The 14,737-nt window shown below is 39.9% G+C and overlaps 1 protein-coding gene across 1 annotated transcript; it reads left to right on the top strand.

Moving 5' to 3' along the window:
* The first annotated feature begins 5,366 nt into the window (after positions 1–5,366).
* Positions 5,367–8,183, top strand: LOC125316705 (cytochrome P450 710A1-like). Its single transcript, XM_048285756.1, has 4 exons — positions 5,367–6,126; positions 6,344–6,747; positions 7,029–7,259; positions 7,841–8,183. Exons 1-4 carry the CDS (start codon positions 5,508–5,510, stop codon positions 8,141–8,143), a joined length of 1,557 nt encoding a protein of 518 aa, XP_048141713.1. The 5' UTR covers positions 5,367–5,507; the 3' UTR covers positions 8,144–8,183.
* Positions 8,184–14,737: the final 6,554 nt, after the last annotated feature.

Raw genomic sequence — 14,737 nt, 5'->3', positions numbered from 1 at the left:
TTCTTAGTATTCCTCTAAATGCCTGAGCATCAATTATCTAGTAAATACTACTCTTTTGATCGTTTCTTTGCATGTTCATGTACTAACATTCAAATAATGCCCTTTGATTTCTTCTGTTTCAGCGCGTGCTTAATCCTTATGAAGCTAACAGCTGGATCAAATGAGAGTAAATTTTAATTGGCCGTTTGACCGTGCCAAAGTTTGTATATTGCTAAGGTCGCGTGACCACAAGTCGACCAACTTATTTTTTTTTTCCATACCTTGAAAATGAATTGCAAGTTCCTTTCAATGAACCTATCTTGCCAAGAATGCATTCGACTCCACATGAGCTATAGGTCTGGTTGGGGTCCAACACGGTGCCTCGTTAGGGTTTCGCGGCCTTGGGCTAATAGTCGGCCTAAGTCATGAAACCCGAGGCGAGACAAATCTTGTCGACATCACAACTTCTCCAGGTGAGCAAGATTTAGCTAGGGTCGTGCGAGCTCAATGTTGCCACGCTGGGTGTCACGGTCTGAGCCGATGGTTTAGCTCCGAAGCATTATGCAGAGTATACAATCCTTCGTTACTATGGTAATGCACAAATCGATTTAAGTAGGCAACACCTCGATGCAGTATTTACTAGTTTGCAAGATCTTTTTTAAGAAAGCATGGAAGTATATCGCACGCATAAATGTCTACTCATCCATTAACAAATACGACCAAGCAGTTCACATCAAAAGACTACCATGATATGAGATTTTGAATAGTTGAACCCCTAAAAAGGTTTACATGTATCATCTATCACGGCATAGTTAGACATCACGGGTACGTAATACGACATAACATATAAATTAAGAAAAATTAAAAAAAAAAACATCAAAATACTAAAAATTTGCATGCTACATTGGCTCGCACTCAACCTAAGCAAACATGAACGACATGCCATGGACAGAGCCTGAATCAAGGCACTCATGGCGGGTTTTAGTGGGGATCGCTCGGATCAGATCACGAATCGCGCAATCTTATACGAGATAGACGACACTAGATATCGATTGTCTTAGCATGCATGATATCTCTTGCGTGAAGCAAGCAATCGAATAATAAAATAGACAGAGTAAAAAAATAAATTGGACACCAGATTTACGTGGTCCGGTTATAGGGAAGGTTTAAGGATTTACCTGGTGTGAGATATCAAATTGTTCGAGTGAGACCTACGTCTATAGGGAAAGCAGCAACAAATTCCATTACGGATCAAGTGATACAGTGGAAATTACAAACCACACTCGAGTCGCTTAAACACTATCGGTGTTTCGCAACCTCCAATTACATCTAATAACCAACAAGTGTTCAACCCCGCAATTCCTCATAAAATAATCTCTCAATCTCAAAAAAGAATCCATAAATCTTACTCACAAGATTTAATTAGCTTCAAATACTAGGAATGCGAATTTAGTGACTCATACCAAATCCGTATTAACAAAAAACACTTTCATATTTTATTCAATCTAGAAAAACTCATATCCAAACCGAGATGACTGTATGCGATAAGTGAGCAAGAGATCAAGTGAGAGCGAAAGAAATGGACACATGACACAATTTGATGGGTCTAAGTAAATTATAAACCCATTTATGACACATTTACGATTCATATTATGTTTAAATCAATTTATGACCCATTTATTGAATAAACCTAACCCATATAATAACAACATTTATGGGTTAAGAAATGGACACATGACGCAATTTGACGGGTCTAAATTCAACTTAGCATAGATAGATCGCATGGAATTTCTAAAAATCCTCAAAATTATCTCGTAATTCCAATCACTTTATAGTTTTGTCTCTTTTGCATATTTCTATTTAATGACGTGGAAGCAACATTTGTTTCCGGAAACTACATATCTACGGAAAAGAAGCTTCATGAAAATCCTGGGTTGTTAGGTAGAACAAGGTCTTTCTCCCCTTACAAAGTTGGGTGCCTCAACTTGAAGGGACATTTTCGATGAATTTTAACTAGGTGACGATGGTATCTTTCGTTTTTAACCATCCTTTTTTTTTTTTTTTGGTACAATTTTTTAACCATCCTTAGCCTTGTAGTTCCCGGTATTCACCGCCCCCTAAGAAAAAAAAAGGAGCTTTATTCCATAATATGGTAAAAAAAATTACCAATTTACGTATATTTTAAAAAAAATTACCAATATAGGGCATGTGCTCCTCTGTGGGAGGCGCAAATGCATCTTTATTTTTTAACGCCACATTTTTTATGTTTTACTTTTTTTCATTTTATATCTATAATAACGTTTATTTATAACATTTATATTTATGCAACTTTATAAATATGACGTTGTTTTTCTTTTTAAATCTTCTTTTTATAACATAATTATTAATAATTAATTTAAAATTTATGAAGACATATAATTAATAAATAATTTAATATTTATGTAATTAATTTGTTTAGTATGTGAATAATTAATAGATATAGATAAAATAATAGATAAAATTGATAAAAAAAATAAAAATAAAAATAAAAATGCATAAAATAAATTGATAAGATATATAAAGATGAAATATCTAGATTAAAAGAAAGTGCAATAGTATATAACAATTCATGAACTAAAAAAAAATTCTGCAAATAAACAGTGTAATACTAGACCTACCGAACGTTGAAGACAACCCGGTTGCGGAACAGGAGGCCACGTAGGAGGACAACATCATCATCAATGATACATTTGGGTTATGGATGATGTCGGATACCATTAAGCAATTTGAACATGTGACGAACATCAAAAACTGACAATCATGCAAAGGAGATATTTCGGCTCTTTCATCAGAAAAAATTCTGTTCGTAGTGACTAAAACGATTCTAATCTTGATAGCCTCCCAGACGGACATCAACATTGGTTTCGAACTTAGTATGTTCTTTCAATCATATCTAGAGAAATATAAAAAAATATATATGCTCCGTTTGTTTAGCGGAAAATATTACAATTTTGAAAAATGACCATATTTTCCTGTGTTTGGTTGAAATCTAAAAATAAAATAGAAAATATTTTCCAGTGATTGAAAAGAAAAAATATATTTTTTTTATTTTCTTCGATCATTTCATTGTTTTCCAGGGAAAATTTCAAAAAAGGGCCCGAAGTGGTCTCCTTTTCTCAAATAAGGGCCTAGAGTAAGCATTGTTTCAAATAAGGGCCTGAAGTGTTCAAATTGTTTCAAAAAAGGGCCTATTCAAAGGGTGTTTTTGTCTTTTGATCTTTTTGCCTTTTCTTTTCTGTTTTTCATTTTTTTGTCCCCTCTCCTCCCCTCCTGTTCATCATCTCCCCGAGCACGACTTCTTCATGGGAATGTCACCGAAAGATCGTATCGCTCGTTGCCCACTGCCACCGCCAACGACTCTCCAAGCTCGCCGCTACTTCAACCTCCCGGCTGGCACCCATCTTCCCCCTCGGCCCGGTGGCTCGCTTCTCTCCCTCTTCCTGCGGCCGGGCTCCCACCGTTGACGAAGAGCTACTCTACAAAGCTCTCTCGGTCTCTCGCAATCAATGTATTAATCTCTCTCTCTCTCTCTCTATGCGTTGTCTTCTTCTTCATCGGCTTTGCTCTCTTCCCGGACTGCTCACATCTTCCTCTCATTACTCTCCTTAGATTAGCATCTCCATATAAAAGCTTCATCTGGACTCTTCGCCGCTGTCCTCCTCAGCTCAATTCGCCTACCAAATCCATCTCCGGTCCTCCCCAATCCCACCCCCTAAACCACCGACGGAATCTCAACCTTGCTCATCGTGCGTCGCACCTTCCCTCACGTCACGCCCACTCTTCGCAACTATTTACCTCGAGGAGCCGCCGAGAGCACGGGAATGTTGCGGTCGTCGGCTTCGGCCGTCGTCCCGCTCGTCGCCGTTGCGATGCTGCTAGCCGGCTTCTCTGTGGCTATGGAGGAGGAAGTCGTCACGTGCTCCGGCGTGGTTCCGATGAGCGACTGCGTGGACAGGATCTCCATCATGGACTTGATGAGTGTCGGCGAGGGGCGGACGCCGAACACCGAGGTGTTCGGGGAGGCCGTGTACCGAGATTCGGCACTCGCACCGGCCTGGCGGCATGCTGCTATACGTGCCTTCCGGGGTGCACTTGACGGAGAGCTTCAACCTCACGAGCCACATGACGCTTTACTTGGCCAAATTCTACTCTTCGGTACGAACGAGGCGACGGAGAGGAGTGCGGCTGGCGGCCGAGGGGAGATGGGTGTTGGGTGGGATGTCAAACGAGTTGAGCTTGGGGAGTTGGTGGCGGTGGCAGTATGCAACGAGCGGTGCGGGTCTTTCGGCGGCATAGAGGACGTGCTAGGGGAGATGATGAATAGGAAGGGGGGGAGAAAAAACAGAAAAGAAAAAGGCAAAAAGATTAAAAGACAAAATTGCCCTTCACGTAGGCCCCTTTTTGAAATAATTTAAACATTCCAGGCCCTTATTTGAAACAATATTCACTCTAGGCCCTTATTTGAAAAAACGAGACCACTTCGGGCCCTTTTTTGAAATTTTCCCTTGTTTTCCATGTACACTTAAACATTCCAAACTAAATTCGTAAAGGGATTTCAGTCAAACATTCCTAGCCCAGTCACACCCTTGACCAAGCATGGGTGTGACGACAGTAGCCCAATCCCCGGGGCTTCAACATTTCAAGCAACCCCTTCGCTTTGCTCTTGTTTCTGCGTCGGATACCATTAAGCAATTTGGGTCCTAAGACGACATCATCCACAACCCAAAAGTATCACCGATGATGATATCGTCCTCCTATGTGTTCTCATGTTCCAGAATCGGATTGTCTCCGTCGCTTGACGGGTTTAATATTACATTGCTATTTGCCGGTTTTTTTTTTTTTTTTCTCGTTCATGGATTGTTATCTACTATTGTACTTTCTTTTAATCTGGATATTTCATTTTTATGTATCTTACCAATTTATTTTATGTATTTTTCTTTTTATTTTTTTAACAATTTTATCTATTATTTTATCTATATCTGTTAATTATTCACATACTAAACAAATTAATTACATAAATATTAAATTATTTATTAATTATATGTCTTCATAAATTTTACATTAATTATTAATAATTACGTTATAAAAAGAAGATTTAAAAGAAAAAAAGTCATATTTATAAAGTTGTATAAATATAAAAGTTAGAAATAAATATTATTATAAATATAACATGAAAAAAAAGTATAAAATAAAAAATAAAATAAAATAAAATAAATAAAGATGTGCGCCGGAAAAAGACTTGCAGACACCTGCCACGCCATCGTCCCCACCTAGCTGATCTAGTTGGCACCCCTCCGCCGTCCGCCGTCCTAATTATATCTCCGCGCTACCTCTCTCTCTCTCTCTCTCTCTCTCTCTCTCTCCACTTTTCTTCTAGACACTTCTAATCCAACATCCTTCCGACGGTTGACCGGAATATACACTCTGTCGCCGTCGCAAACGATAAAACCGCCCATTGCTTCAACCACCCAAAAGTAGAGAGAGAGAGAATGACCTCCTCCTCCTCCTCCTTGTTCGCTTCTCTCTCCTCCCTCGCACCCCATCTCTTCTCTCTCCTCGCCCTCCTCGTCCTCCTCGAGCAGGTCTCTTACCTCCTCAAGAAGCGCTCCCTCCCCGGCCCGCCCCTCGTCCTCCCCTTCCTCGGCAACGCCGTCCGGCTGGTCGCCGACCCGACCGTCTTCTGGGACCGCCAGTCCCGCCTCGCCGCCTCGTCCCCGCTCGGCCTCTCCGCCAACTACGTCGTCGGCCGCTTCATCCTCTTCGTCCGCGACTCCGAGCTATCCCACCGGGTCTTCGCCAACGTCCGGCCCGACGCCTTCCACCTCGTCGGCCACCCCTTCGGCAAGAAGCTCTTCGGCGAGCACAACCTGATTTACATGATGGGCCAGGACCACAAGGACCTCCGCCGCCGCATCGCCCCCAACTTCACCCCCAAGGCCCTCTCCACCTACACCTCCCTCCAGCAGATCATAATTCTCAAGCATCTCAAGAGATGGGTCGATCTTTCATCGCCACCGGCGGCGGCGTCGGGTGAGCCGCGAAAGCCCATCGTGCTCCGGCTACTCGCCCGTGACATGAACCTTGAGACCTCCCAGACTGTCTTTGCAGGTGATTCATGAAATTTATGCAACACTATATGTCCTGCCCTCGAGCTAAAAGTTTGCCAACTTTGTATTTTTAACTTTTTAATCTTATCCCTCGTAATTTAAGCTTTTGAATATGTCTCTGCTGCGGACATGGATAATGACATTGCAGCAGCAAGTGCCTGTAACCATTCTTTTTTTTTTTTTTGGTCCTGACTTGATGTCACTTCAATGGATGGTAGGGCCGTACTTGAGCCGAGAAGCTCGCGAGAGGTTCAATGTGGACTACAATCTGTTCAACGTGGGGCTGATGACGCTGCCCTTCGACTTGCCCGGGTTCGCCTTCCGGGAGGCGAGGCTCGCCGTCGACCGGCTCGTGGAGACCCTGGCGGCGTGCGCGGGGAAGAGCAAGGAGAGGATGGCGAGAGGGGAGGAGCCGTGCTGCCTCATCGACTTCTGGATGCAGGAGACGGCGAGGGAGGTCGGCGCCGCAAGGGAGGCGGGGGAGGAGTCGCCGCCGCACTCGGGGGACAGGGAAATCGGCGGCCACCTCTTCGACTTCTTGTTCGCGGCTCAGGACGCGTCCACTTCGTCGCTGCTGTGGGCCGTCACACTCCTTGACTCGCATCCGCAGGTTCTTGCGAAGGTTAGCTTCTTTCCTTCTTTGGTTCAAAGTCTTAACGTTAAAAAGATCAAAAAGACAGTTACCGTAAAAAAAAAATAAGAAAAATAAATACTACCCTTCTTTGGGGGTGTGACAAAGTTAGTAAGACAGATACCCAATTTGGGTTTGAATTGTCAAACTTTGGTTTGGTTTGATTACATAAAATTTGAATAGCTTCGGTATCAAAAACAAATTGAGCCATCTTTGATCTTACTATTAGCCTAATTGAACCATTTTCGTACCCACTCTTCATTTTGCGACAGGTGCGTGAAGAGGTTGCCGGAATCTGGTTGCCGGATTCGGACCCATTGATCGCCAGCGACCAGCTGAGGGAGATGAGGTACACGGAGGCGGTGGCGCGTGAGGTCCTACGGTACCGGGCCCCGGCGACAATGGTCCCCCACATCGCCAGCGAGGAGTTCGCGTTGACCGACACCTACATGGTCCCGAAGGGCACCATCGTCTTTCCCTCGGTGTTCGAATCCTCATTTCAGGCAAGACTATTAGTGCCGGTCTTATCATCGTGCTCACGTTAGGCTCCATTTATTTCGCCGAAAATTGAGTGATTCGAAAACTATTTTCTAAAAAACGAGGAAAAATATTTTCGCCGTTCATGAAAATATTCAAATATAAATTGTTGCCGAAAGTGCAAACATTTTCAATTGACTAATTATTTTAAGTGCCACAAAAGATTGTCTTTGGGAAAATATTTTTCATATTAATCATTTTTCGTGAAATAAACAGGATCTTAGAATCATGCGAAAAAATGTGCCAAAATACATATTAAGTATATTTAAATTGGAGTACTATATTTTCCAAGATGAGCGACTACACATGACACGTGAAAAGAATTTAAAAACATTTTTAATCAGTTAATTAACAAGTGCTTTTAGAGTCATCGTTGACGGAATTCTTTATATTATTCAATGGATTGGTCAACTTACTAATTCGCGTCAATTTGGTGCAATTGTGATGTTATCATGTTAGTGTCAGATTTTCTCTAGCGACCTTAAACCACGCTAGACAGACATCGTTACCGTGGCATGCCGGAAATTGACGTCCCCGAGTTGTGCAGGGGTTCACCGAACCGGACCGATTCGACCCGGACCGGTTCTCGGAGGAGCGGCGGGAGGACCAGGTCTACAAGAGGAACTTCTTGGCCTTCGGGGCCGGGGCCCACCAGTGCGTGGGCCAGAGGTACGCGCTGAACCACCTGATGCTCTTCATCGCAATGTTCGCGGCGCTGGTCGACTTCCAGCGGGACCGGACGGACGGCTGCGACGAGATCACGTATGTCCCGACCATCTGCCCCAAGGACGGTTGCAGGGTCTCCCTGTCCGTGCGATGCGCTCAGTTCCCCCGGCTCTCCCTGCGTTGACCCGAGCAAAAGGTCGAAAATGCCCCTCCGCGCCGAATTGTTGTCCCTGGGCGGTACAGTGATTGTTGGATTTCTCGAGGGTGTTTCAGTCAAATGAACTTAATTTTTCTCTTTTCTTATTAAAAATGTACAGACATTTTCAGTGACGTAGGATTCTTTGGTGGGGACTGTTGGCATCGATTTGGGTGGATGTGTGTGGGACATTGTCGGGTATTTTTCCAATTTATTTTTTTTTAAATATTTACAAAAATATTTTTTAAAAATAAATATTTACAGATTTGGGCCTCGCTCGATAGTTGGGTTGCTGAGTGAGGCCCGCTCGGCAGCCCAACTGCCGAGCAAGGCTGGCTTTTTTTTTTTTTTTAAGTGTTTTAATTATTTATATTTATAATATTTAGTTTATTTCATATTTTTTTAACATGTTTACATTTATTTTATTTATAATTTTTTTCTTGTGAAGCTTATCTTTATAACATAATTAGTAATAATTAATATAAAAATTATTAAGATCTATAATTAATAACTAATGTTGTAATTATGTAATTAATTAAAAATATTCACAAAATAAAATTAGTAAGATATATGAAATTAAGAAACCCCCTTCTTAATTCAATATCTTTATAAATTAATCAATCGAAAACCCATCTAGACGATCACGAATCGCAAAAATTGCTATTAATAAATCCTGAAAATCCTAAAAAAAAAGGAAAACTCATGTAGACGATCCCGAATCGCAAAATCCATCGTTCATCACAGCCAATGGCGATAAATATTGATTAAGACGTCGTTTCGCTTCAAGAGACCAAATTTGAGCCCGATTCGATGTCGTCGACCCGATCCGCCGATTCTTAACACATCACTGTTTCGCCTTCCGATTGGATTTACCTCATTCAATCCATCTAGAAACGCACTACTAATACATTCCGCATCACTCTGGCAAAAGTACAAAAGCTGATAAAATTTGTTGTTTATGAAATATAGGGAAAATGCCAAAAGAAGGGTTTTTTTTTCCAATTTAATTTTAAAAAAATATTTACGAAATGACATCTAGATCCTCATCCTCCTTAATTTCATATATCTTACCAATTTTATTTTATGAATATTTTCAATTAATTACATAATTACAACATTATTTATGAATTATAGATCTTAATGATTTTTTATATTAATTATTACTAATTATGTTATAAAGATAAGCTTCGCAAAAAAAATTATAAATAAAATAAATATGAACATAAAATACGAAATAAACTAAATATTATAAATATAAATAATTAAAATACTTAAAAATAAAATTATAAAAATAAAAAATAAAATAAAAAAACCTAGCCTTGATCGGCGGCCCAATGCCAAGCAAGTGGGCTGCCAAGCGGGCCTCGCTCGACAACCCAAGTGTCGAGCGAGGCCCAAATCAGTAAATATTTATTTTTAAAAAATATTTTTGTAAATATTTTTTAAAAAAATTAAATTGGAAAAAAACCCGACATTGTCGTTGTCAATTAAATTAATAAAAAGAAAAAAATTCTCTCCCTTTTCTTTTCTTATTTTAGAATTTGGATAAGATTGAATAATTTTTGGAGGAAAAAATAGGAAATTGTAATTTTTTTTAAAGAAATTGTAATTGTTTAAGGTTGTGCCTTTGTAGATGAAAATGAAAGAGGTAGGCTGCCGATACAACAGAGTCATAGTTGAAAGGCTACCTCACTAAAGAAAGGAGCTTTTGCTTCTACAGGAGCCTCCAAGCCCGTCTAATAACTCGGCGGATTGCTTGGATGCGTTCCTTATTTTAACGTGCTGATGTTCGCACGTCATGCACCCCAATTGCCGATTTTATCTCTTTTCTTCCATGATGACAGGAATACCTTCTAGTTGCTTTACGTCGGAGAGATCCCAAGGTCCAAATGACGCCTTAGACGAAGCAGTTTAAGGAAGATGTCTTATGAGTGGCCCCTTTTTTTTTGTTTCTTTTTTATTTTCGCCCTTTTTTGTGTTGAAAAGCGTTGTGAGAAGCTGACGTGGCTTTGTCTCGTACCTTGTTGGGGCACCAACATACCCCCACACGTGGGTGAGTCGATTTCTTGTGATGCGAGGTGGATTGCAAAGTGCCTTCTTTCTAGGGAGAATGACACGATCTGAACTTTCACTTAATTATATAATAAGATCCCTAAATTTTTAATGTGTACACTATGGTCTATAAACCAATTTGCAATGTCATCTCTAAAGTATAAATTTGTTCAATACGGTCCCTAAACTTTTGATGCATGTTCAATTTGATCCTTAAACTATATGAAAATATTCAATGTTGTCCTTCCATTAATTTAAGTTCAGGAACAACATTGAGCATTTTCATATAGTTCATGAATTAAATTGAAAATTACCAAAAGTTTAGAAAGCACATTGGACGAATTAAAATTTTAGAAACAACATTACACTTTGAAATTAGGTTGAGGACCGCATTGAACAAATCTTATGGTACAATACAATTACTTTTTTAGGGCGCTTTCCACCCGATACAATTATTTGTATTGGAAAGTTCTTTTAAGATAGGGATAAAGGTAACGCTGTATCATTTCATTTTTTTTTAAAATTTTATTCAATTTCTTTCTTAGATAATTGATTTTTTGGCAATTTGGTCGTCAAACTAACTATATGTATTTTGTGTTCGAAATTATTTGTCCATTTAAAAAGTAAAAATGAAATACGGACTTAGTAAGTAATGTTGTTGTGATATCCTGCGTGATTTCTAACTATATTTAGAAATATGAAAAAAAAAATTATAAAGGAAAAAAAAAAAAAACACCAGCTCAACACCGACGCCACTTTCGAGAGTCAAGTCCCTCGCCGCTTGCTACGGCCGGTGGATGCGTTGGCGTGTCATCCAACCTTGGTGAGTGCTCGCCTAGGGTTCCGCATGGCGGTGGTTGGGGTCGCCAAACCTCCGCGGCCGCCCGCCTACGATTAAGCAAAGCATCATTTTTTGTTTGCACTTGCTAAGGCTGCCGCAAGTCTGAATGATAGCGATCCAATGTGCACTTGATCCTATAAGGGCACGCAAGGCAATCCTTTTTCCTTAGAAATCAACTTCTTTTCTACTTCCGGAGAAAAGTAAATTTTTTTTTATTTCTTCAAATGCTTCCAACTACTTCTTTAGCAAAAAAGTTCTCCAGAAGTAGAAAAATGAAAATACATAACCAAACGGATTTTTGCTTCAGAAGTTACGTTACCAAATAAATTTCTACTCTAGAAGTGTTGTCATGTGCGCCGCCCTAAGCTATCGTGCTAACTGTATCATGTGCTGCTTGCGGGATATGCAATGTTCAAAGTCCAGCTTCCGAATTTTTCTGCTCACACAAAAGACCCCACATAGGGGGTCAAAACTACATAGTAGAGTTACAATACAAATTTCAAGAGTACAAAAGGGAAGAAAAGGGCAAAAAACTTAAACTACAAAACAAGGAAGTGGAAAGAGAAACTTGCGAGGGGAGATTTCAGAGCTCCCATATTCACCATGCCAGGATTTTTGGTGAAAAAAGGGATAATATTGAAATTTCACGCAAAAATTTAGGACTACATTAATAAAATTGAAAATTTTATGAATGAATTGACATCCGTACAATAAGTTTAAAATTGGTTGAAAATTTTTGCAAACATAAGAAAGTTCCATGTATAGAACTTTCTTATGTTTGCTAAAACAGAGCTTTTCGCTCACAAATTGTATGATTTGGAATTATTCATGTGGCCACCGAATCGGTCTCTCTACGCCCACGATTTTAGCCTATTAAACTCTAAGCTAGACCAAGGGTGGGTCGGGTAAAAATGGTATGACTCAAATTGACCAATTTAACACATTATAGTGTAATGCAAATTTAATTACCCATACCGAACTCGACCCATACCTAACCCATACCCGACCAGACCCATATTGCTAAGGCATTTCCATATTTAAGCCAAGTGAAGAGAGTCATAGAGGTGGGTCGGGTCTAAATAAGTTGTGATCCCATTTAACACTAAAAAAAACTCATTTGTGACCCAACCAACTCATTTAACAACTTAATCTATAACCGAAACCAACCACACCTCATCCATTTATGACGGAACCAACTCAATCTATAACCGAAACCAACCTCACCTCACCCATCAATACATATGACTTATTCTATTTGAGAGAGAGAGAGAGAGAGAGAGAGAGAGAGATTTGTATGGGCTTGAATATTGTGTTTGATTTAGTATGTGGTTCTACATTATTTATCGAATAGATGGCCACTTAAAAGGAGATCTCTCGGTAGGTATGTCATTTGCGAACGAACATGGCGAAAAGTGGTGGACCGCGCATCAATTCAATCCGATAAGGGCGGGGAGTAATTGTAGGACCAAATAGAGAGCTCAGATAAGGAGCGATTCCTAATTCTTAGGATGATAGCGAGAGCAGGAATAAATGGAATCAACCATAGCTATCAAATCCTAAGGTTCATTTAGATTGGGAGAAATAGTTGGGTCCCGAGTAATAGAGTGGGCATGGTGGGAGCGTAGTCACCTTTTTAGCTTCATCTAGGCTTTTTCATGTGATTCGTGATCTATTTTGACGTACAAACTAGGAGGGTTGGTTTGTTGTTCTCTTGTAGATGTTCGGCGAATTTACAATTGCACTTCGCTTGGGCAGAGTTAAGGAGTTTGGAGACATCACGAAGTACACCGGTTGCTATATAGAAAATTTCCAACGTCGTAAGTCGAAGTTAGTGAATTGTAATGCAATTGTTGAGGTTGTTATTTGTCAAGGATACACAGTTCCAAGGTTGTGGTATCTGAAGTCACTGGAAACTCATATTTGAGGGTAAAACACTTAATTTTCTTGAGCATTTTTCAATCCACCATGATTAGCAAAATATCATTCCGTTCTTTTTTTTCTCCCCCAATTTTTTGATTCGTAATAGTAACATAGTACAATAAATTTGTCGAGAGGTGCAAACCTCTCAATGGATGTTTCAAGCCAAGTTTCTGGATCCTATCAAACTCAAGAATGTCAAAGTGAAGCAACACAATGAATTTGCAGAGAGAGTTGGATATCTGATGTAAAACTTGTTTTGTAAAGCTTGTGCGTATCTATTCTAGTATGAATTGAGCTTTTTTGAGATTTTTCTGGCCGGTTGTGATGGAAATCATGGCATTCGGAGCTTTGTTGGCCGGCATTGTGCACGACATCAAGGCTTTCAAATGCGCCGATCGTCGCGACACCAAAGGAGCATATGTTTAGACCAGAAAACACCGTCCCTGCAAACTTTCGAACCTAAGGTGTCAGTATCAAGGTTCTTGACTCGTTAACATCATGTTCGTTAAGTTTTCGGCAGCTGTTTTCAGACGGGTGCTTCGGATTAGGCCTCGAAGGTAGCATAGTTTTCGAACGGCTCGCCTGCATCACGGCATCCCTGCATCGACATTGTTTCCAAAACTAAGGCAAGCAATGTCTGGTTCTTCGATTCAACTTGAACAACATCAGTGGATACATGTCACTCCTAAGTATGGCTCTATTATAGATCTTCTCATGGACTTCAAATTTTGCTACTTTTAGCTGCAAGTTGTTATTGTGTTGCTTTAGTTGTAGCCAATCATCCTCACTCCGATTTTGCTGCACCTGTAAAGCAATGGCTCTGTTATAGATGTATCATGCCCAGTGCATACATCTACTTGGTGTCACGATTGAAAAAAAGACCAAATCTAAGTGATGCTTGCAGTTAGATCTATCAAAATAGGTTATAAACTCATTTCTTAAATCATATAGGATGAGCTGAATTGTTATATCGGTTAGTTACATTCAATGAATTGGTCATAAATGGATTTTCAGTTTACTTAGTCTCAACCCACCTTTGTGACTCTTTCTTCATTCTCTCTCTCCATCATTCGATCTCGCGTTCACCCGCTCCGCACTCTCACATCAGTTTGGGTATGAATTTTCCTAGATTAGATTAAATATGCAAGTGTTTTATGAGTATGGATAGGATTTGGTATGGGTCGCTAGATTTGCATTACAATAAACGAGTCATAAATGAGTTAAATGAATTTGTTTGAATCGATCTATTTTTTACCCGATCTAAATCCAATCCAATTTCTCCTCTTTGACAGATTTACAAATAACCAAGGATTATAAGCAGAAAACAGCAAATAACCATTGCCAATGCAAATGCCAGCCTCGAAATTTCTTTACTTGTCTAGTGTACCACCATGCCAAGTCAATTCCATGAAACACATCTGACCCAGCTTGAATTGTTTCGAGTTTCGAAACACATCTGATCGATTTTTAGAAAACAAAATGGTGAATCTTAACAAGAGCATCTTTAATCGATTGAAATATGGAATAGGAGAAACATAGAGCCTTATTGCTAGCAAATCTACTGTTGTAAATTTCGACTTTTTATGAACCAAGACAAAAGAGAAAAAATAAAAAATAAAAAGAACTCTCACAGACAAGTAGCTAAGATCAGAAGATCGGGTTCAACATACATAGTGCTTAGGATTTTTCGAGTTTGACAAACAAGTCAAAAAAGTTCGACAAACAAATCCGAGAAAAACAATCGAAGACGAGAAGATTGACAGAGTGTG

This window comes from Rhodamnia argentea, chromosome 9 (assembly GCF_020921035.1).
Source record: "Rhodamnia argentea isolate NSW1041297 chromosome 9, ASM2092103v1, whole genome shotgun sequence".
NCBI classification, from domain to species: Eukaryota; Viridiplantae; Streptophyta; class Magnoliopsida; order Myrtales; family Myrtaceae; genus Rhodamnia; species Rhodamnia argentea.
The sequence above is the reverse complement of the archived record's forward strand: the minus strand, read 5'-3'. Positions and strand labels throughout refer to the sequence as shown.

Coding starts and splice junctions, on each gene's coding strand:
- LOC125316705 (XM_048285756.1), top strand. CDS start 5,508: ATGACCTCCTCCTCCTCCTCCTTGTTCGCTTCTCTCTCCTCCCTCGCA. Junction 6,748..7,028: donor ATCCGCAGGTTCTTGCGAAG/GTTAGCTTCTTT, acceptor ATTTTGCGACAG/GTGCGTGAAGAGGTTGCCGG. Junction 7,260..7,840: donor TGTTCGAATCCTCATTTCAG/GCAAGACTATTA, acceptor CGAGTTGTGCAG/GGGTTCACCGAACCGGACCG.